The sequence below is a fragment of the Epinephelus lanceolatus genome, chromosome 6 (assembly GCF_041903045.1).
Source record: "Epinephelus lanceolatus isolate andai-2023 chromosome 6, ASM4190304v1, whole genome shotgun sequence".
In the NCBI taxonomy this organism is placed as follows: domain Eukaryota; kingdom Metazoa; phylum Chordata; class Actinopteri; order Perciformes; family Serranidae; genus Epinephelus; species Epinephelus lanceolatus.
The window spans coordinates 7,567,320-7,591,316 of NC_135739.1; the positions used below are offsets into that span (position 1 = coordinate 7,567,320).

The window sequence follows — 23,997 nt, forward strand, 5'->3', positions numbered from 1 at the left end:
TCTTCTGCACACCTTGGTTGGAACCAGTGCTTATTCGAGTTCCTGTTGCCTTTCTATCATCTTGGACCAGTCTGGCCATTCTCCTCTGACCTCTGGCATCAACAAGGCATTTTGGCTCACTGGATATTTTCTCTTTTTGGGACCATCCTCTGTAAACCCTAGAGATGGTTGTGTGTGAAAATCCCAGTAAATACTCAGACAAACCCGTCTGGCACCAACAACCATGCCACGTTCAAAGTCACTTAAATCACCTTTCTTCGTCATTCTGATGCTCGGTTTGAACTTCAGCAGCTCGTCTTCACCATGTCTACATGCCTAAATGCATTGAGCTGCTGCCACGTGATTGGCTGATTGACTATATACATTAACGAGCAGTTGAACAGGTATACCTATTTCTCTGTTGCCCCTCCCCCTTGTCCATTTCTTCACACTTTGGCCGACATTTACCTTCAAGATATACCTGTATAATCATCTAAAGATCTAAGTCAATGCCAGGGAACCAAATATCCTGTTAAAAACACAAATTACCATCCCAGCTCTTGCTGAACTCCAGACTATCAGAAAAACCTCAGCTAGCTGTGCTCATGTAAACATGCTGTAAAGCTGTTGAGTCTCTCTTTTAGTCCTGATCTTCTTATTAGTCTCTCTGTCTCTTCCCTCTGTCACTCTCCTTTTTGTGTCCTTCCATTGTTCTTCTTTCTTCTCTGATTCCCCTCAGTTGTGAAATTATTTCCCCAAAGGCCTCGGCCAAAGCAATTACTGGTGCTCACCTGTTTAATCAAATTTTCTCCAAGTGGATGCACACTCTCCCATTGTAAATATCAGTATGCTGGTGCCAACTTTTGTCCTCTGGACTAGAATGTGTCGAAATTACATTTTTGTGATAACGAGTGCTTCATCAGATGCACCAAGACAGACCAAATACTTCATTCATTGTTTCCAAAAAGTACCACTTCATCTGTTTATTCGATTATAGCGAGGGCATGTGTTGAACACTCAGATTGAATTCTCACATGTTGATTTTCTGGCATTTTCATTTTCACTCATAAATTTGTTTTAAGTATATATTGATAACTGACTTATATGTGACAACAAAAAGTGGAAATGAAGATCTACATGTAGGGCCCTATCAGTCACAAAGCAGTGCACAACACAGCACAACTGTCGCTGCTTGTGCAAAACCGACGGAGAACTCATAATTATGTCAAGCACAAAGATTGTATAAGTAGCAAATGTACCTGTGCCCATCTGTGCACCCATCACTTCATAACTCCCCACAGATATGTTTGCATGAGATATCAGGGTGTGATGATTAAATATACACCCCCATAGCTGGAGCCTGCAGGTGGATGCTGGGGTGAAGATGGGGCTGAGAGAACAGGCAGCAGTACCGACACAGGGCAGCAGTGGCATAGACGAGGCAGAGGGAGAGCTGGGAGAATTTTGCTACTTGAATAGAATGCCAAATTGGGAGGATGTATTTTGTAGATGACATATGGAGAGTGACGTATGTCGTGTGTGTATTTTCTACAGTGACTGCATTAAGATATGGTCACACACAGGCGTCTGCAGGCGAGTGACCATCTCCTGCAGAGGCGATATTCTTGCTTAATATGGGCAGTGCCTTTTGGGATGGGCATAGAAAGCTTGCTTGCTAGCTAATGTCAGCTAGCTTGCTAATAAATACCGTGAAATATGTTGTTATTGGTACATTCTTTCTTTTTTTTTTTATGTACCATGCCTGTATCCCAACTCACTAACACATTCTCACTCCAACGTCATCACCTCGTCCACATATGACGTGCAGGTACCCTGGGTGTGTTGGTTGTTGAAGTTCTGAGATGCTGTGTCAACTTCAGACTGTTACATGCATTGTCTATTTTCAAAATACACTTATGTTTTTACTGAAAATGTACAGTTTGCATACAGTGTCTTTCAAAATATGTTGGTACGACACCGCAAGTTGACGTTTTTTTTCCTTTAACAATAAACTCACATGGTTGGGTTAAGGAAAACAGAACAGGGTTTGACTTTACAATCTTACGGAGCAAACACTGGCCTCCTGGGTGAAAGTCAGTGGTTGTTGGACCCATCCACCCCATTCATTTGATCCAACCTCCATCAAACTCTTAAAAAATTCTGCTTGAGGCCGACGATTGTGCAATAATTTTATAGTGCTTTATAGTTCTTTTATTATGGTGATCTTTTAGCATATGGTATGTGTATGTGTTATGTGTAATGTTATGGGCAGAGTTGGGTATTGAGTACTTTGATTACTTTTTGCAGTAATGAGTAACCTAACGCGTTAGTTTGCTGTTTGAGTAATCAAATACTTAAGTACATTTTCAAACAAGACATCAGTTACTTCCGTTACTTTTAGAACGCTGGTCCTTCAGCTCCGAAACAGCAACGGCTGTCGTTTGGTTCTAATAACAGAGATAACGTTAAAGCTATCAGTCTGAAAGAAGTCACGGAGCTTGTGGCTCGCTACGTGGTCGGAGAAATGCTGCTGTTGTCTATGGTGGAGTCTCAGTAGGTGGAGCAGGACTCGCTGACAGACATATTTCAGACTCAGGACTTGCATTATGCCTGGTACACGCTACACGCTGGTACTCACCAATTATCCCCGGTCATCTTTCACGGCGTGTGTGATGTCATCGGGTTATTCTTGTCCTATTTTTATTTTACTATTATTTGAGTCACTGTGTCTGTTCATGTGCCAGCTGACATGTTGTTGTAGTCACCTAAAAGCGTCAGCAGATAGCAGGAGCTACATTTGAAGCGCCATAAGTAAACTGTCAAGATACTGTATCTTCCACAGGAAGTTCTGACAAATGTTTCAGAATAAAAGTCTATTTAGAAAATGGAGGGATTCTCTCAGCCGAGGTTATAAGGGGCTTTTAATTTGAAACAAGTGTTGAGTTTGAAATGACGATGCGATATGTTAACTTTATAAAGACAACAGAGCGGATAAAAGGTAAATATATAAACACACAGAGGGATTAATAAATAACGGACCGTCTATAATGTAGTTTGTTTCAAATGAAGCTGGGAGCCTCTGCAATTGTAGTGAGTAAAAGCCCCGCCGCTATTTGTTAATGTTATTACTTTATGCACCATTGTTTGCTAGCTTGATGCTAATGACAGTAACGTTAACTCAGCGGGTTGACAAAGTGCCTCTGCTGTTTCACACCATCATTTCCCCCTTTTACTCTGTGTGGTAACATCCCTAGAGGAAATATTAAAAACGCTGGGGTGTTGTTGTCACACAGTTGTCTACGGCAGCAGATCATTCTGTGTTTCTACTGGTCAAAGTGACGACTGTGATGGGAGAATTGGATCTCAGTGAAGGGCAAGTGGTCCATAACTTTAAGTTTGGAGACAAAAAAATGTAGGCTTAGCGCCCTGTGGTCCATTGCCCAATAGGAAATGTAGAATACTCAAAAGTACTTTAAAAGTGCTTGAGTTACTTTTCTCAGGGAGTAACATTGGAATTACTTTTAAAGTAAAAGTAAGTAAGTGTAAGTGTAAAGTAACCCTTACCCAACACTGGTTATGGGATATGTGCAATACTGTTATGTAACTGTTGTTGGGATGGTATGGCTGTTGATGTATTGTTTGTTGTCATTGTGGCTGTCAAGGCATTTGTGGCGCAGATGCTGAGTCCAAGACAAATTTCCCTTGGTGGGACAATAAAGTATATCGTATCATATCGTATTGTATCGTATCGTATAGTGTAGTATATGTCATGTGGGACAGTATCTAACAATATTGACTGCTTAGACACGTCAACAATCAATGTCTCCTTCACATACTTGAGGTATATTCACCAAAGAACTCTACAAAATGCGAAGATAGAAATTTGCTTTTTCAGTTGAAGCGAATGTTTAATTGCCCTTCTGCTCACATTGAATGGAAGTGAATGGGGGTGGAAAATTTGCCAGAGTAAACTTCGCTCATGTGTGACCGTGGCCTTACTTTCAGCAGAAAACTGCTTGCTTCTCCAGTTTCCTAAATCCACCTTGGAAATAGCAGTGCGTCAGGTGAAGGCACACCTGGATTTTAGATGACAGTCCAGTTGGTTGAGTTTATGTTACACCCAAAACACACCTATGATGGATTTAAGGACTAAATACAACCCCTTGTGCCTTCCTTTGTACCCAGATTATGTGTTGTTTTAACCAGTAAAAGTGGAGTTGGACCATGCGCTATAAATCAATGAAACAGGGCCCTGAGATGTAAAAGTGCCGATGTAGCATCTGTAACATTCACTAAAGGTTGCTGTTCTTTTTGAGAGCTGTGATTAAAGACAACCTTCAGTGAATTGAGAGCAGATGGATCTGCATTTCATTGAATTAATTAACACTTTTCAATCATTTAAAAAGTCTCCTAAGTATCGCTATGTGTCGTGTTTGATATGTTCTGTTATACATCTGTGAAAATAAGTGTGCCTGTTGGATCAGACCATGAAAGAATGTTTTATGTAAGTGAGAGTGTTTTGCAGCTATAAAGGGAGATGTCAGGTGGCGTTTCTTGTCCCCTCTCTCAGGTTGGATTGCTATCCTGGGTGCACTGTGGCTTCTGGTTCTGGCTGACATCCAGGATTTCGAGATCATCTTGCACCGGGTGGAGTGGGCCACATTGCTCTTCTTTGCGGGCCTCTTCGTTTTGATGGAGGTATTTAACATGTTTCTAGCATTGACTGAAAGCCCATTTATATTTGTTGAAGAGCTTTTGGACCTCGCACAAAAAGGCGGAAAGCTAAAAGTGATGCCAAACAACAACTTTTTGCTTACAGGCTCCTCTTGTCGCACCAGGTAATTATATCAAATAAAGAGTGAGCCAAAACTGGGCTGAATGTAACATCAGCATCTAAAGGAGAGCAGGATCAGTGCTCAGATCTACTGACAGTAAACTGGGCAGTGAGATAAATTCAGTCAGTCAGTGAGCTTACAATCTGAAAAGTAATTATCTCTTTCTTTACCCATGAGCCTCCAGTAAAAGGATGAAAAGACAGCCTAATGTTAACTGCTTTGCTGTTTCCCTCTGAGTCTTTGATATAGACGCTGGCGAAACTATGTGTTGAATGCATTTAACATTATATCGTGTCACAGAGCCGTCCCCATAAGGAACAGCCACCAGTGTGTGAATATTTTTCTCCTTCTCTGTGTCAATAACGATAACAAGAATAGATTTGTCTCCGTCGACTTAATAGCCGCTAAATAAAAACCAAATTGCTTTTCTTCTCTTGGTTTAATCCCACCTGTAACTAATTCTCCTCAGATTTTTCCCCCCATATTAATCTTCTCTTCATTTTTCAGGCTTTAGCCCAGCTGCAGCTTATCGACTATATCGGAGAACAGACAGCACTGCTTATAAAAGTGAGTTTTTCCCTTTTGATTCTCAAACACAACAATCATCACTCAGGGCACCATACAACTGGGACAACTGATAATTGGGCACAGGTGACATGATATTGCATTCCATGCATATTGATCCCTCTGTCCTGCACAGCTCTCTGAATTCAATTATTTTGTCTGCATCTGATTCCTGTCAGCAGTTGAAGGGGGTCTGGGGTAATTCTCACCCATAGCCTAGACTGTGTGCATCATGCAAGCGAGGTGTCTCTTAGCAAAGAATTGCACAAGTAATAGGTACGTCGGCTTGTGTTTCCACAGCCGGCCTCTATGAGTCCAATAATCACACATGACAGGTGGTGTGCTATTCATGGTTTCTGACCTGCTCAGGCTCCCCAAACAATGGACGACATGCTGGGCAGAATTGCATGGCCTTTCGCTCTCGATACAAGTGGAGGACAGGTGAAAGGAGAAGATATTGCCTCCTTTAACCTTAAGAGAAGACCGTGGATTCAAACAACACCATGCTTGTCACATGTGGAGAATTGGCCTGTGTGTGTATGGCAGAGCTTGGAGATAAAACTCAAAGACACCGCCACCAGCTGTGGTCGTGTCACGCATTCAGACAGCTTCATCCTCTCAGCCTCTCCTCCCTGAAGAGAGCTTCAGTGTCAAAGAATGAACATAATTGGTGTGTTTGATTTAAATCAGTGATGGGTTGAGGGGGGGAGGGCGTGTGCGTATCTGAGTGGCAATGAAAGTAGCAGTTATCTGTCTGTCGCTCTTACTATCTCTCCTCTCAGGCGGTGCCAGAAGACCAGCGTTTGGCTATAGCCATTATCTTGGTGATGTGGGTCTCGGCTCTGGCTTCTTCTCTCATTGACAACATTCCCTTCACTGCCACCATGGTGAGAGGCTGCAGCACGATGGTTTAATTTCACACTCCAGTATATCGCTGTGGAATCACACACACACAGTTAAAACAAGTCATCTCCATACATGAAGCAGTAACAAACTCATCCAGAATCATTGGTTTCACCATCATTTATCACTTCTTACTAATCTTGCTTTGAACTAAAGTATTAAACTGCTTGTTCACATTAAAGGGGACCTGCTTTTCCATATTTTCCAACACATTCTCACCCTGACCTCGTCACATATCAAAGCTTGGTCATGGACTTTCCATGTCGGCATATGTCCAAGATACCCTGGGTGCGTTTGTTGTTGACAGCCTAGGACGCTGTGTCAACTTCAGCCTGTTACTTACATGTGTTTCTAAAAATACATCTCACTCTTTCAGAGACTTTGTTTATTTTTTTATTAATTATTAATAGTTCTGACCCTTTGTTTCTCAATCATGCATATCAAATTGTTTTATTTTTCTCATTTTATTAATCTTACTATATAATGATGAAAACTCTGTCTGTGTGTCTGTTCCACGTTTTTCTCCTCACTGACTTGGTCAATCCATGTGAAATTTGGCACAGTGGTAGAGGGTCATGGGAGGATGCCAATGAAGCAATATTACATCAATTGGCCAAAGGGGGGCGCTATAGCAACCCATTGAAATGTCAAACTTTGAATGGGCATATACTTCATGCCCCGTATGTCGTAGAGACATGAAACTTTGCACAGAGATGCCTCTCCTCATGAGGAACACATTTGCCTCAAGAACCCATAACTTACGGTTATATAGATTTTGCACCATTTTGAATTTTTTGAAAAACACTTAAAATTGATCTCTTCCTAGGAAGTTTGAGCGATCTGCATGAAACTGGGTGAACATAATCTAGGGACCAATATCTAAAGTTCCCTCTTGGCAAAAGTTGGAAAACTTACTAAAACTGAGCTTCTATAAGGCAATGAATATTGCGGAGGGCGTGGCTCATCACATAAAGGTGTATAACATCTCAAGGGTTTCACTGATCACCACGCAACTTTGTAGGCATATGACCACACATAATCTGAGGGGACCCCTCCATTATTGACCCCATCAAACAAAATGGGGGCACTAGAGAGCTAATTTCTTATCTAGGCCTAACCGCCATATGGATTTTTACTAAACTAGGTAGATATGTAGAACAGGACGCCTCAAGGTGACTGGAGAAATTTAACTCTAATTGGCAACTGGGTGGCGCTATAACAACAGAAAAATGCTTAAAAATGGCTAAAATGCGACCGATCGCTGTGGCTCCCCCTGTGGACCAATGTTTTTACGTCAGCTACTACCTTGACATATATGTGGTTCCCAGCATCATGTATTACTAAAACACTGTGTCTTCCAATAGTCAGCCAGGACCTGCAACAATATTTTCAAACCTAAAGTGTAGGATCACATGCCTGATAGTTTCCTAAAAGAAGACCAGAGAAAACAACATTGATCTAATTGCAAATAGCATTGCCCATTTTTACTTTAAGTGACATTGTGAGTGAAGAATGTACAACACAGTACTGTATCTGACTTTCCATAAGATAACTGGTAGCTGTATATGGAAAGATTCTCTCAGAGACAGCTACCTAACCAGTGACATAACATATTTTAAGTATCAGATCATTTTTTACCACTTTTGTTGTCAGCTGTCTGTTTCTCTGAAAATCAATAGATTGCACAGAGATCAATGTGTTAGAGGAGCCAAGAGTGCGCAATTAAAATGACAGCGAGAAAAGCAAGAGATGTTATCCCACTGACAGGATGAGATGTTGCTCACAAGAATTAAACAGCCAGATTTTTTTGACTAGTCAACCACTGCATCCAGGGATTTTCCTCTTTCATATTTTCAGGCCCATGCAAGCGTTGTTCTGCCAATAAAAGAGGACTTCAAACTGCATCCATTCTCAATTCAGTGCACAGCTAATAAGAAAGCATGTCCTGATTGTCACAACAGACTGGAGCTGAAAAAAAGACTTGTTTTACCACAGTCAGACCAGAAAATGAATTTATGAATGGATCAGTTTGGAGGCTCTTTTACGTGTAGTTTGTAGAGGATAGTTTGGGAAATAGGCTACTTTGCTTTCTTATGTATCACATCAGCATTTCTAAAGTGACATAGTGCTGATTATATGTATATGAGCTGACTGGAGGAGGGAATGGTGGATGGTGTTACACCTGCACAAAACAGCTGCCAAGTTGCAGCCCACTGTTCAAGACCAAAAAGCCCCAAACCGGTTGTTTTTTAGTAAAACATTGCAGCATTTCTGGTGCCGATCGTGCCACCAAAACTGGGTTTTCTAGCAAGACATTTCTGCATTTCCAACAGAAATTGTGCCACTAAGTGCAGATATTTTAAGCCGAAACATAACCTTATCCTCAGATCCAAAGATCCCAACATGTATGGGAGCTGTCAGACAGTGGTGAGGTGTGCTGTAGGTGTGATAGAGGAGTTTAAGTTTAAGGATCAGCTCTGAGCCCCTTCTTGTCTGCTATGCTGATGGACAGGTTGGCAGATGAGGTTAGACAGGAACCTCCATGGACTATGATGTTTGCAGATGACATTGTGATCTGTAGTGAGAGCAGGGAGCAGGTGGAGGTATGCCCTGGAAAGTGGGAATGAGAAGGACCCAAGTGGAATGGTGAGGTTACAGGAGTAGAAATAAAGAAGGTGGAGGATTTTAAGTACTTACGGTCAACAGCCCAGAGCAACGGAGAGTGTGGAAAAGAGGTGAAGCAACATGTGCATGCAGGTTGGAACAGGTGGAGAAGAGTGCCAGCAAGATTAAAGGGAAAGGTGTACAAGATGGTGGTGATTCCAGCGATGTTGTTGGCAGAGCTGGAGGTAGCAGAGATGAAGATGCTGAGGTTCTCTTTGGGAGAGACGAGGGTGGATCAGGAATGAGCACATCAGAGGGACAGCTCATGTTAGATGTTTTGGAGATAAAGTCAGAGAGGCCCGACTGAGATGGTTCGGACATGTTGAGAGGAGGGATAGTGAATATATTGGTAGAAGGATCCTGAGGTTGGAACTGCCAGGCAAGAGGCCTAGAGGAAGACCAAAGAGGAGATTTATGGATGTAGTGAAAGAGGACATGAAGTCAGTTGGTGTGAGGGAAGAGGACACAGAGGATAGGAGGAGTATAGATGGAGGCAGATGATTCGCTGTGGCGACCCCTATAGAGAACAGCTGGAAGAAGAAGAAGGATCCTAAGATCCCAAGGTCATACTTTGATCAAATGGTTTTTGTGCCTAAACATAACTACACGTTAACCACAGCGATCTACGGTATGGTACCGCTCCATGGTACCATACAGATATTACATGAGTGGTTTTCAGAAATGTACAATGCCAACATTTATTTTACAGCTTGGATTGCTTTTTTTGCTCAGAGTGACACCACTGTCATGTTTGTACAGTAAATATGAAGCTACAGTGGTTGCTTAGATTGGCATGACCGGCAACAGGAAAACAGCTCGCCTGACTTTGTCCAACGGTAAAAATAAAGTTCACTAGTTAACACGTTATATCTTGTTGAATCTGTGCAAAAAGTGGATTTAGTAATATTTGGACCGAGCCGGCTAAGTGGCTTTTTCAGGTGTCTTTGGACAAGATAAGACGAATAAGTGTATTTCCCTTCAATGTTAAGCACAAATGATTCTGTGGCAGCCGACCACATGCAAATCATGTCGCCATTGGGATACAGTGTTAGTTTCTTTTTATGTCTCCTGAAAATACGCAGCAGGGTTTTGCTTTTCCCAACTAGGGGCAGTCATTTTGATATAAGTGAAAGTGATACGCACGCCAGTATTCCGTCATGCAACATTTGTTTACACCAGCAGGAACCAATGGAAATACTCACTGCTACGCTGCACATGAACGCTCTTATGTTTCATTTCTAGACTCATATTCTGAGGCGATGCAGGAGTTTAAGTAAATTTCTCAGAAAATAATCCAACAATATTAAGGAAATGAAATGGTTGGGACACGGCTGAGAAGTGGGATCTGATCTGGCTCATCACCTACTGTATGTAGCATGTAAAACCTATCACATAAATGGAGCCCCTGTTTGTGTGTATATACTGGGGGGTTGCTAGTATTTGGAAGTTTGAGACTAATATCAAATTCAGCTAGAATAATGGCAAAAAATGTGTTCATGTCAACGTTCTTATTGAAATTATTTTTGAAAAGCATTGCATATGAAATAGTTATAAAATAGTTTTGTGTATTTGCAGCATGTTTTTGTTGTCACATTTGGATTTTCTCTAATGTTTTTTGAAATTGGCATTGTTTCTAAAGCTGCAGCACATTTGCCATGATTAAAATATTTGGGGCCTTTACAGTGCATTTGCCCTTGTCAGCTACTGTATCTAAGACATTAAAAGCAGTGTATATTTTCAGTAACTTACATTTATATCTTCTCTGTACTCACAGATTCCAGTTCTCATCAACCTCAGTCAGGATGCAGATGTGAACCTGCCAGTAAAACCTCTCATCTTCGCCTTGGCCATGGGAGCCTGTCTCGGGGGTAAGACTTTATTCTATATAAAAACAGGGAGTATTTGTTTTTAGGCTAAAAGCAAACAACAAAATATCCCTCACAGTCACCAGGGACTTCATAGTTTATCCCAGTCTGAAAGGTGTGGATCTTTATCGATGGCCTCTGCCAGAAGGAGACATCATATGCTCTGGGTGACAGCTGCACTTTGTACAGCTGTGTCGCTCCTCTGGGAGGTCAGGCTGTGCTTTTTGTGAAAGCTGCCCAAGGCCTTCGTAGCTCGCCTCATTCAGGCTCTACCACACCCCGGCGGCCGGCCCTTCAGCACAGTGTGGCTGTGTGAGTGGGAAGGACACACAGAGTGAGAGAGTTAGAGAACTGTCATAGCGTTTCAGTTTAATCAACTGCACTGTGACAGGTCCCTATCGATTGGCAGTAGGCTATAATGTTGCCACCGCCCAGCTCCATCCACACACTGACACCTTTTGAGATGTGAGCTGAATTGAGCGGCGGGATGGATACGCACTCTGACTGTCAAAACATTGCCTTCAGCAGATTAGAAATAGGAAAACTTTATACTAGATCAAGGCTGAGAATACTGAGAGTATGCTGACAGATAATTAGTAATATAATTATTGCTACAGCAGTGCATACATGTTTAATACTTGTCCTTTTCATTGAGCTCATGCTGTTTGTAGCTGTGTTTTATGCGAACTCAGACCTGAATAACATCGAGTTGCATTCCTGTTAGGAGTCCTTCATGCTGTTTTTCTGTCTGTTTAGGAAACGGCACGTTGATAGGAGCATCAGCCAATGTTGTGTGTGCAGGGATCGCAGAGCAACACGGTTACGGCTTTTCCTTCATCGAGTTCTTCAGGTATGTCACTAAACATGACAGATCAAGCAGTGCAACAGTACAAAAGAAAAGTCACAAAGCTCATATTTTAAAATCTCCCAAGGTTGCTTTATTTTCACTTTATTAGACTTGTGCATGACTGTGAATCCTGTAGCACAATGGGAGATGCCAGCAGTGTGTATTGAGCTGCCTGGGAACAGTCCTGAAAATGTTGTCAGTGTACGTCTCTGCAAACCACAAATATGTTACATTTGTACATTTCATACCTATCATATCAACATTTTTAAAGTGACGTCGTGTATGACCTCACTTTGTCATCGGGAGGAGGAAGGGAAGGTAGATGGAGTGATATCTAGGTGAGAGTGCTCCCCAGCTGCAGACCAATGTTTTCTCAAGTGGGACCAGTAAAACCATTGTATGATAACTTATAAGTCACACCACCTATAAAATGTTCTCTTTCTGTTGTTGTAAAGAGGTACAAGTACATTCTGAAAATATCAATTTACAACTAGATGATGAACAGCTTGAGATGTCTTAAAAATAAAGTGCAATTTGAACAACATGTCCGAGTTTTTCCACACTCAGAAATGCTGGCATCAACCAAGTGGAAGCTACTGAAGCTGCTGATTGACAATATTTTGCACAATATTCACTATCTTTAAATATGACCATAATAAGTTTTTTTCAGAGAACGGTATTCTGGTCGGGGTGTAAAGGCCCTGACACACCAAGCCGACGGTCGGCTGCCAACCAAAGTCGGGCCATCATTGAGCGTCTGTCGCCCTAGTTTTTGCGAAGTGTCCCGCACTGTCGGCACTTTGGCGTCGATGGCTTTTCGGCCGATTGAGCATGTTGAATCAGCTTGTCGGTGAGAGAGATCACTCTAATTGGCTGGCGGTTTTATTTCCTCGCCCCTGTAGCAAGTGAATCTGCCGGTAGTGAAACCGGGGCTAACCGGTGCTTCCTCCTTGGCTCTCTGTTTGGATCCAACCGGAGCACTGAGCGCTGGTTTGTTATTCAGGTTAAAGTGGGAGAAGCAGCGGGTTTATCAGGCAGCTGAGTGAAGTGGAGCCTGCGGAGGAAACACCCGGACTGTCTAGATGTAATAGTCCGTGGAGGTGCTGCAGTGTGCGGCTGCACAGATAGGAAACCCCTTGGCTGACAGGATGTACCACTCTCTCCCTCCGCTCTCTGTCACGCAGGCGCAGACTGTACGTGCTACTTGGCCGTCGGATGTAGTCCGTGTAGTGTGTTCAAATGCAACTGACACAGAGCGACGTGAGGCGACGTAGACGACACAACAGTTGGCTTTCATCGCCGCTCGTTCTTTGATGTCAGTTTGGTGTGTCCACACCTTAAAAGCCTCTGAAGCAGCATTTTACATGAAGGCTACTAACTGTTTAACTTGTTCCTGAAACCTTGCACCTCTTAGCCTTCACAAGTGCATCAATATTAGGTGTGCAAAGTCATCCAGTGGCCTGATTGTTTTATAGCAACCAATCGCTGCTTTTTCACCAGCGTTTTGGCCACTGAACCTGGGTGCCTTTTTAGCAAGCTGTCACTGCTTTTCCACTGAAAGTAGATGTTTTTTAGTGGTGCATTGCGGAATTTCCACTGGCATATGGGCCAATGAACTTGGGTGTTTCTAAGCCACTCATTGCGGCTTTTGTTTTTTTGTTTACCAGTGTAGGTAGCACTGGACATGGGTGTTTTTTAGTGGAACATTATGCTGTTTTCATTGGCGTTTGGGCCACTGAACCTGGGTGTGTTTTAGCAATGTGTTGCCACTTTTCGACTGAACGCGGGTGTTTTTCAAAGGAACATTACAGTGTTTCCACCAACATTTGGCCCTACAAACCTGGTTGATTTATGACAACCCATCACAGCTTTCTCATGGGTGTTTTGGCTGCTCACCCTGGGGATTTTTTTTCATCAGAGCATTGCAGCATTTCCACCAGCATCTTGGCCACTGAACCTGAGTGTTTTTAAGCCACCCACTGGGGCTTTTCCACTCGCACAAGACATGGGTGTTTTTTAGTAGAGCATTGGGCCATTTCCACCGACACTTCGGCCACTGAATCTGGGTATTTTTAGTGACCTGGCACTGCTTTTACACTTGCGTTTGTGCCACCAAATGTGGGTGTTTCAAGCTGAAACATAATCTTTGGTTTGGTGGTTGTAGTGCCAAAACATAACCACAGTGTTTCACAAGTTTCACAAATGTCACAAATTTGTGGTTTGCAGAAACGTACAATGCCAACATTTACTCTGGTGATTGGGTTTTCACTCATCATGCGGCAGAAGCTCCCTTTGAGGGGGCTTTGCTGGTATTCTGGGTATGTTTAATGTATCTGTATAAGCAGGACCATTTGATGACCTGACCTTGCTCGGGACACATACAGCAGGTGCACAGCTCTGTCGCTCCAGACTTGGCAGACATGAGTTAGTGTCATCTGGTCGGAGCAGTGGTTTCAGTTTGTGTCCGCTCCAGTGTGAGGCTACTGAGAAATGTTTACCACAGTGAGTGTGGAAAATATTAAACCGGTGCAAAATGTGCTCACTAGAGGAAAAAAGGATGACTATGTGACTGATTGAAGAGATATTGAGTGAAATATTCAGTTTGATTTAAGAACTCTCTTGTGGGTTAAAAAAAGCCAAGTGAATGGTGAAAAATGTCATTATATCTCAAGCAGGATGGTAAGTATGCTGCCTCCCAAGTTGCCACCTGCTCACTAATAGTTTTAATTCCGGTGACGTAACAGCCAGACATACTTTGCAATTTGCTTGTTGGAGAAGTGGCAGTGGTCAGTGATGTTGAAAGACGGATGAATACGAGTCTGATTAGGCCTAATATGCAATCGCTTGGTAATAGCACGTCATCTGATTTATGGAGCTAGCATGTGTACAGTATGTACTGATGAGAAGAGTGCGAGGCCGTTCCCTGTGTGGTTTGGTTCTGTCACAGATTATATTTGAATCAGCTGAATGTCTGCAGGTGGGATTCACAACCCTGCTTTGTGCATAGAAAACAATGTCTCACAGCAGGGCCACTATACATGCTGACACTTAATTAATTTAAGGCAGTGTTTGTGGTTGTGCCAACACCATGTAGATTTTTTATCACTAAGGCCTTGTCTGCATGTACACAGGTACATTTGAAAACATAACTTTTTCAATGTGTTTCGGCCACTTTGTCCACTTGTAAACTGAGTTTTAGGTCACTGATAACAAACCAATCTTAGTTGTCATTAGTTGACAGGGAAAATAGAGTTTTAAGGCTGTGAGTGTGCGCGCGTTATCTCCTTTGTGAAGCGTCCCAAGTGAGGCAACATTTTGTACAATGGGAGACGTGGCCAAAAATGTGCAGCCTCTAACCTTGCTATCACCACTTTTAATACTGGAACATGTATGTCCAGTTGCTGTTCTACTATATTGAGGATAAGTGGCATCAGAGTATGCTATGGAGGTCACTGCTACAGGTAGCCCCCAGTGATAGCTTTATGTCTGGCTTCTGATTGGCCAATATCTTCTTCTTCTTTGTGTGGCTTTAGGGTTATGGTTATATGCTCTTCACAGTGCTTTAGTTGGGTCTTGCATTTTCATTTAGATGGAGATAATTTTATAACCGTGCTTGTGTGGACGTTTTTATCTAAAAGGAAGAAGGAGAAACTCCACTTTCAAACATACCTGTGTCCATGTGGACTAGGTCTGAGGCCCTGTCTACACGTTTACAGATGTGTTTGAAAATTATATTTTCCGGCATGTTTTGGCCTCTTGTCCACAAGGAAACAGACCTCTAAATCTCTTTAAAGGTCCAGTATGTAGGATTTAGGGGCTTCTATTAGCAGAAGTAGAATCTAATATTAATAACTATGTTTTTATTAGTTTATAATCATCTGAAACTAAGAATTGTTGTGTGTTTTCGTTACCTCAGATGAGCCATAGCAGGTCCTCTTCCACGGGGTCCACAATAATAGTCGAATAATTGATTAATTGATGGAGAGAAAATTAATTGGCAACCATTTTGATAACTGATTATGCGTTTCGGTCATTTTTAAAGAAAAAATCTCAAACGTGCTGGTTCCTGCATCTGAAATGTGAGTATTTGTTGTATTTCTTTAACATTTATGACAGTAAATGAAGAGTTTTTGGGTTTTAGACCTTTGGTTGGACAAGAGAAGCAGATTGAAGATATCACTATGGGTTCTGGAAAATGCTGATGATCATTTTTCAATTTTTTTTTAACATTTTATAGACTAAAACAATATTCAATCACAGTTGTAAGTAGCAGCCCTTTTGTACAGTAGCTCAGAACAGACAAATCAAACACTGGCTCTAGATGGGACCATTAGTGTTTTTCGTTGGCCACAGTTGTTCTCCTATATGTTTGGGAAATGGGGGAAATTTCAGTTCTGCAATCTCACCGCTTGATGCCACTTATTCCTACAGAGTGGAACTAAAAAAAAGTTTTAAACTCCAGTTACTTTGTCTTCATATGGACTTGTAAAACGAAGTGTTTGGGAAACAATGCCGCTGTCTCAATTAGCGCATGCCCATTGTTACTTTGTGTAATAAGCACAGAAAAAAATGACAACTTGTTAGCAGCCAGAGAACAATAAGCTCACTGCGCATGCTCATAATTGTCCTCTCTGGTATTTGATGTATTGTTGATGTAGCCTTTATTGCCACCTACTAGCCCGGAGAGCGTTTGGAGTTTTTTTGTTTTCGTTCTAGTGTTGACAAAGATATTTTGTAAAATGAAGGTCGTGTGGACAGATTTTTTCTTTTAAATGTAGGGGAAAATAACCAGTTTTAAAAAAATCTGTATCTGTGTAGACAGAGCCCTAATGTGCATCAAAAAAAATCACGCGGTGAAAGCAAAGGTCACCAGAAAACATTTCCACCGGACCGAGCGACAGGGATTGATCACTGCTGCCAATTTAACGGAGAGTCCTTAAATAGATGACCTGTCATTTTCTGCAATTCTGCCGTCCTTTGCACATTTACTGTTATTTTTATCTTTTTTTTTGTGAGCTTCTATTCATTGCTTTTTTATAGCCACACCAGCAGTGTCACCCTGAGGACTGCAATATTCTTTCAGTCCACCACTTTAGATGGATTACCATGAAATTAGCTACCAGACAGGGGCAGAGGACAGGTAGTGGGCTTGTGTCCGGTGTTGGTGAAGGAAAAGAATAACAACAGGTGATCTTTGGTCATCTTTGAAAAACCAATGCACAATTACCCTGTCACTGTCAATTTCTTATTTTATTCTCAGTCTGTCTCAGTGAAAACGAATGATATAATTGGTGGAAAATGTCATCACAGTTAGTTTTGAAATACTGTTCATATTTGTTGTTGCGCTGAAAAGACTGAGGATTCTCCATCTGCATGGGGGTTTCACTGAAATGGATAAGAGCAGTTGCAGCCTGTCAGCTCCACTTCTCTCACACTGTAGCTGTGTTTACAGTTATTGGACAGAAGCATTGCTCTTGGCTGAAGCACTGCCTGTAATTGGCTGTCTGTGGCAGGGGTCACAGCTGTTCAGAGAGACAGGTACGGGGGAGAGAAGTCTGTCTGCGACTCCAGGCAGCTGGGACTGACTAGTGCTGCATCAGGTGGTTAAAATCAGCCCAGATGAGTCCGCAGGGACACGGATGCCTTTTTGATAGACCATCACAAAGGAAAATGAGTGGCCCTGAATAGCACAGCAGTTAGTTGGTATTGTCCCTGTTGCTTCCTTCAGGCCTCGAGGCCCTGATCATCCTCCTCTCCTCAAACCATTAACCCGGGGAGCATGGCAGAGGCACCTACTCTATATGTACTGCATCATACACAGTCCAGCTCGACAGGGTGGGAGCCATCATAGAGCTCGCATGCTCAGTGTGAGAAATAGCTGCTGTTACAGTTCAATAGCTTGGTAGACATTTTCACAGTGACGGCTAATATAGCATATAATAATGCTTTTAGAGGAACATTGCTTTACATGACAAAAAATAAACAATTCAGCCTACAATTAACTGAAATCCAGCAAATAAAAGTAGGGAGAATTAAATGGAGAAAAATATGAAGTAGTTTAGTCCAGTGGTTCCCAAGCTAGGGGTTGGGTTCCCTCTGAGGGGTCACAGCTTAAATCTTAGGGGCTGTGAGATCAGTATCGTGCATGGATGCACTAAAAGAGTGAGTTCATATCCGTCATTCACTTTCACAACACTATACAACACTCACACACTGTAGTCTGGGGCCGTTACTGGCCGTTTTGGTAAGGAACCAGAACCAGGGCGAGTGAGACAGGATCCGAAATTCGATGGATGCGCCTTTCTGTCAAAATAAAAGCACCAAGCTAATAAAAATGCAGTGAAACTTTTAATTTAAAGAATATAATTTACAAGAAAAGCCCCAAGCCATTAAGATAATCGATTTTCTTACACCCCTCATCACCCCACATCGATGGTGCGCCAGAATTTAAAGTTTTACTTTGGTGAACACTTTTACTTTGGTGAATTTGGTGAATTCTGCATCCGCTCTCTAGACCGGAACCAGAATCCAGACAAAATTCAGAATGAATAAAAACCAGGCTATTCACTTTATGTGAAGAGCCTGGCATGCCCTCAGAATGCCGGTGTTGTGTCTGAGACTTTCCCTGCTGGTATGTTTTTACTCCTACCTGAAAATGGACCAAAACTTTTACTTTACCTTACCACGGAGGGGGCGCTCCGCATATTAACAGGAGGGAAACACCACTTGACATGGGAACAGATTTCAACATGACACCTGCATGGCTAGTGCAACTGGCAATTCAGACAATGCAACTCCTGTTACTGCTGAAGCCAGTTTGTATGAATATACAAGGAGTTTTATGAACAAATCCGTACAGATTACAACGGAAAAAATCTCACATTTTTATGCCAGCTGTGGCCACCAGGTCAAAATGACAAGTTTTAATGTCAGCAGCTTTGGCAACAAATTTTAAACGACATACTGAATCGAAGCATCTAAACAGTTTTGGGAAATATCTGTCGGTGAATGATAATCACAAGACATGACTGTAAATTAGTTAAGTTTTTGGGAATGCTAGCTTGGTTTAAAATTCACATTGTGGACTATAAATGTTAGCTAGGTCATTATCATCTGTGTGCGATGCACGCCTTGTGAAGTGTGTTGTGCACGACACTACGTGAGATGATTAATGGGATAGGAAAGCGGAAAAACCAAAGTTCTGATACAAAGATTTGTATTGTTTTTTCATTATTTGTTTTCTGTGTATTTAACGTTATAGAGTTTTACCTCTTTGGGCTTTGAACAGTCAGATGAAACCACACATGAAGTTTAGACTGATAGAAATCTGTTTGAACTACCTGGATAGTGCCCCAGCAGCAGGTATTTTAAGCCCAAACATGATTGTTTCCTAACAATAACCAAGTGAGTCATTACTAGCCTGGAAATCCAGACTCAAATTTAGAAAGATTTTGAGTCTGACCCTCACCGATACACCCTTCCTACCCAAGGGGCAGCATTAACTGAGGCATTTCAAGTGCCACCACATGCAGTTGGATAGCACGATGGCCAATCAGAGCAAAAAACAAGGTGACGTATTCATTGCACTAAGCCCCATTTGTTTGCAGAGCAGTGGGGCTAACTGATAGATTATGCTTTTGCTGTATCCCATCGGCAAACCGGGAAAAACATCCTTCCTGGAAATGAAGGCTTCTAGGGCAGTCTTCTGTTCCCTTCTCAAGGAAAAAGATAAGTTGGGTTAGCATTTCTTCCAAAGCTACATTGAATGGACGCGGTCCTTTGGCAGCTGCCATCTTGGCTGTTTACTTTTCTACTCCTACGGCACAGTGCTGTCCTCATCATGTTACGCCCGCCCAGAGCCCGCCTCTGTCAGATAGACTGATCTGATTGGTCCGATAGGCGATTCAGTGGGCTCTGCCCATCGGGGCCATATCCCCCTGCAGTGCAAATTAGAATTTGCTAGGGGCAGGTCATCTGGATTTCCAGGTTACCATGTTACCACAGCGCTGCTGGAATATAAATTCTTAACATATCTGCTAAATGTTACATGCCCATGGTTTGCAGAAATGTACATTAGTACAACATTCACACTGGCAAATGGGCTGGACCTGCAGGTCTGAAGAGTGAAAACAATATCAATTTCAATCAATTTTATTTATAAAGCCCAATATCACAAATCACAATTTGCCTCACAGGGCTTTACAGCATACGACATCCCTCTGTCCTTATGACCCTCGCAGCGGATAAGGAAAAACTCCCCAAAAAAACCCCTTTAACGGGGAAAAAAACGGTAGAAACCTCAGGAAGAGCAACTGAGGAGGGATCCCTCTTCCAGGACGGACAGACGTGCAATAGATGTCGTACAGAACAGATCAGCATAATAAATTAACAGTAATCCGCATGACACAATGAGACAGAGAGAGAGACAGAGAGAGAGATGCAGGTAATAACAGTAGCTTACAACAACATTATTGAAAGTAATAATATTATAGTTATAGTTCTGGCTACTGTGGTACAATATGTTGAAAGTATGTATTAATATCTGGCAGTATACAATACCCCTTATAATCAGAGATCACGCTGTAGGGCCGTTACAGAGTCCCTTCTTTGTGTCTCCTTTGCATTTTTACATAGAATCAAACATGGGGGGCATCATGCTGGCCCCGTATGTAATTTTAGACAGCATCCTGGCATCATGGAATCACAAGAGGTGTGACGTGCATGAAGTAACACAACAGTGCCTCTAGTGTGACTTGAAACACATGTGTTGGCGAAAAAGAGAAAAAGATGGCGACAGCAAAAATGTCAAACTCGAGGCTTCAAAACACTGGTTGACATCAAGATGGCTATGTCCACTTCTTTAACACAGTCTATGGCTGGAATCAGTGACCCCTGCACTAGTAACTGCTGGTGTGCTACCTTCATCTGCAATAAATCTAGCATGCTCTGTAATCAGGGAAAAAGGTTGGAGGTACAAAGGACATTTTCTGTGCCACCGTACAGCCTAAACTTCTGCAAGTCATACTGCTCATTGAATCGCACAGGTCAGGCATTTTTATAGGGAGCCGCGCTGTCCTGTGTCAAGCAAACAGCCTCCACAGTCAGTCGAGCGCATCCCTCGAGTTTATCTAAAGAAAGTCTTTGAGATTGCATCAGGACTTTCAAAGAGCTCCCATCACATACAATTAAATCAACGTGTGAGATCACGAGGTACGACAGGAGTTTTTAGACAAGGTGAACCTTGTTTCTTTCTGCGCTGTATTGTGGCAACTTTTTCATCTGCCCTCTGTCCCGTCATGCTGCGCCTGGGATGGGGAAACGGGTATTGCTCAGCAGAAAGAGACTCAGTCGTGTGGAGGTGACCTCAGCTTGTCTGATTATGATAGCAGTTAAGAGATTCCTCACTCCATCCATCTTATGTGGACATTCATTCCATGAAGATAAATATGACAGTGGTCTCATGTCAGTGAGTTATTCAACAGCCTTGACCTTGTAAAAAACTTTTATCCCTTACATATATGTTTTTAAAGTGTACCAGTGTATATGACACTGGTAGAAACATATAAGCTCTGCAGCACAGTGTGATGTGAACTGTATTGGTCTACTCCAGTTCACTGTACAAACCCTGACCCTCCATCCACACTCCTGAATGCTACATTACTATCCAGCTCTGGAGTGTTTTATAGTATTGATTCTTGAGCCTGACAGTGAGTGGTGTGCTTTAGTGGTCTGAAGATTTCTGTTCTGTAGCACCACTTAGCCTAAAAGGTCCAATAATCAGAGCCTGTAACTGATACAGCTGTGGGTTTTACGCTGTCGTTAAGAAACCAGCAGACTGAAGAGCAGTTTAATCCCCAGTCAGCCGCTGTCTGCAACAAAAGAAAACAGATCAGCGTCTCACACAGTTGGAACAGAGTATGTGACTGTTAAAGTATAAGTAATTTCTCTCATTCTTGGGATTATTTCTGTGGTCAGCCTTCAATGGCAACAGCAGATACAGTTTGAAAAAAAACAAAGTTGTTCACGACTAGCACATTAGCTTAATGAGCTGGCTCGCTAAAGCTGATGAAATCTGTCTGTGACAGTTGCCATGGCTGGAAATGAAGCTGCTTTTGTATTCCTCTGTGAAAAAGAGTTTCCATCGGTAAGGATGACACAGTTTCATTGTTAATTATATACATCCTGTGCAAGAATGGAAAGCTTGACAAAGGAAGCAACAGTAACTAAGGAGAGCATAATAAGGGCATAGAGCAAAGTATTTATTTCTATTTTATTTAACCAGGCAAGTCATTAAGAACACATTCTTGTTTACACTGAGGTCTGGCAGTACTGCAAGACTCCAAATGAACATTTAAAAATATTTCACTTAAGTTGCAGTTTGACATTTTTTTATGCAGTTAATATACCACTACTACTGCCACAACAAAAAGAGGTTTCTGTATTTACAACTTCACTCTACTCCTCCATTTTGCCTAAATCACCTTACCTTGCAATGTAGTCGGATTTGTGAGATCACAAGAGAATCAAGAATCATGGGAACAATTCGAGAGTCACAAAAAAAATCCAAGACCCCTGCCCTGTTGCGCTACATAACCTGCCCCCTCAGCCCGTTCTCACTCCCAACTCATCAAATACTGTCGCTTTGTCAGTCGAAGTTGGCGTCAGACACCAATGCACAGGGGGATGGTCAAACAAACACTAGACTTTCAACCTTGAAGGGAATATGACTTCAAGATAACTCCAGTTGACGACAATTACGCTTGTTACTGTAAGTAAGTGCGATAAAACCTCTGCCAGCCAAGCCAATACTTTATCAATACATGTGATCAGCATGTAGAAAGCCATATTTCAGTCTGCTCTGTCCGCAGTCTCTCATTCACCGCTATTATGATTTACGATCGCGGTCGACACAAGCACATCGTGTTAAAGACAAACTAAAATGAAAGCTGTCTGTATGTAGGCTAACACTTTATCTGAAGATGCACTTGAGGCAGCCGACCTGCAGACAGTGAGTCTCCTAAGTACAGAGTAACAGCAGCAACAGCGCCAGGTCACCATCGGTCGGGCATCCCTCCTCCTCTTTCAGCTCTTGCCAGCGTGTGAAAGCTGGGCCACTATGAATCCTTATTCGAGCCCTTGTTTTATCGTTCCCCGGTCTTCTTTTCTTTGACTCCTTGGACAACACCTTCACCTTCTTCCTTTTCTTATCGCTTCAGCCATGACAATCACGTCTAACTTCGTTCACCTCGGTTCGGCTACGCTACTCTAAAGAGAGGAGGAGGAGGAGGATTTGACCTATGCCGTAAAGCAGCCAAATTTTGTAGTCTTTTTTGTGTCCGGGTTCCTACTCGAACCCTGAAACTGCATAGTGCCAGTGCAAGTGAAACAGACGCTCTCAAGCAATCACGGATGTGTCATCCAACCTATTGTGAGTTGCTGTACCCTCACAAGGATTTTGGATAAATATTTTGAGAGCTCAAAAACTCCATTGTGTTGCTGTAATTGTAGGGTTAATTATACACCCCACACAACAACTTTTCTTGAAACAGAATCTTATGGATTTATCCTAATTTCCCCCATAAACTGATGCAGAAAAGTCCAAAATTGGTGTGAACCTCCACTTCATATATGTTCCCCCAAATATTAGGTGAAAAAACCCTGTGCTGTTGACAGAAGTAGAGAACGTGGTGAAAGATGAGATGAGCATGTAGAGGATGACAAGGAACAAGACTTTGGGACAGGGGTTGAAATTTATCAGTAGGATCACTGTTAATTCAATGCATCCTTATCCCAGGTGGTCAAATACTGTCGTTCCATAGTGCCTTCGGCGCATGATACGGACGCCAAAGGCACCCTTTAACAACTGTATGTGACGCACATCTGTCTTCTGGGTAAAACTCATAACATGGAATTAAAGTTCTGAAACTGTTGTTAGGTTCAAGCAACAAAACTGCTTGGTTAGATTTAGATAAACATGTTTTGGGTAAAATAAGTAAGTAACGTGACGTAAATACATTATGTCAGTGATGTCAGTATGTGATGGACGGACATAAGTTATGTTACGTTAAAACAGCAATGACTTCTGGTTTTACATGGGACACAAATGGGGGCATCCCGGGTGAAAGTCTGTGTTCGTTTGAGCTATCGATCATCCCTCCTGCCCACCAAACACAGACTTCCTTGCTCTTCATACGACTGTAGTTGCTCAAAATGTTGAACATTGCTGCGGATGGGTTTAAATTAGAGTTAGTTAAAAGCTGGGTGTATCTCACAGACAAACCAAAGGGTGCCTGAGGCGTTGGTATCACATGCTGAGGGGAATGACAAAGCATCAGAGTTT

At 42.3% G+C, this 23,997-nt stretch overlaps 1 protein-coding gene across 2 annotated transcripts in view; it reads left to right on the top strand.

Moving 5' to 3' along the window:
* Nucleotides 1-23,997, top strand: part of oca2 (oculocutaneous albinism II) — an 86,097-nt gene that overhangs the window by 52,289 nt on the left and 9,811 nt on the right. For both annotated transcript variants that reach the window (XM_033620927.2, XM_033620928.2), the window contains exons 19-23: nt 4,550-4,677; nt 5,322-5,381; nt 6,161-6,265; nt 10,720-10,813; nt 11,567-11,660. In XM_033620927.2, coding sequence (XP_033476818.1) covers nt 4,550-4,677; nt 5,322-5,381; nt 6,161-6,265; nt 10,720-10,813; nt 11,567-11,660 — 481 coding nt within the window. The remainder of the gene's footprint in view (nt 1-4,549; nt 4,678-5,321; nt 5,382-6,160; nt 6,266-10,719; nt 10,814-11,566; nt 11,661-23,997) is intronic.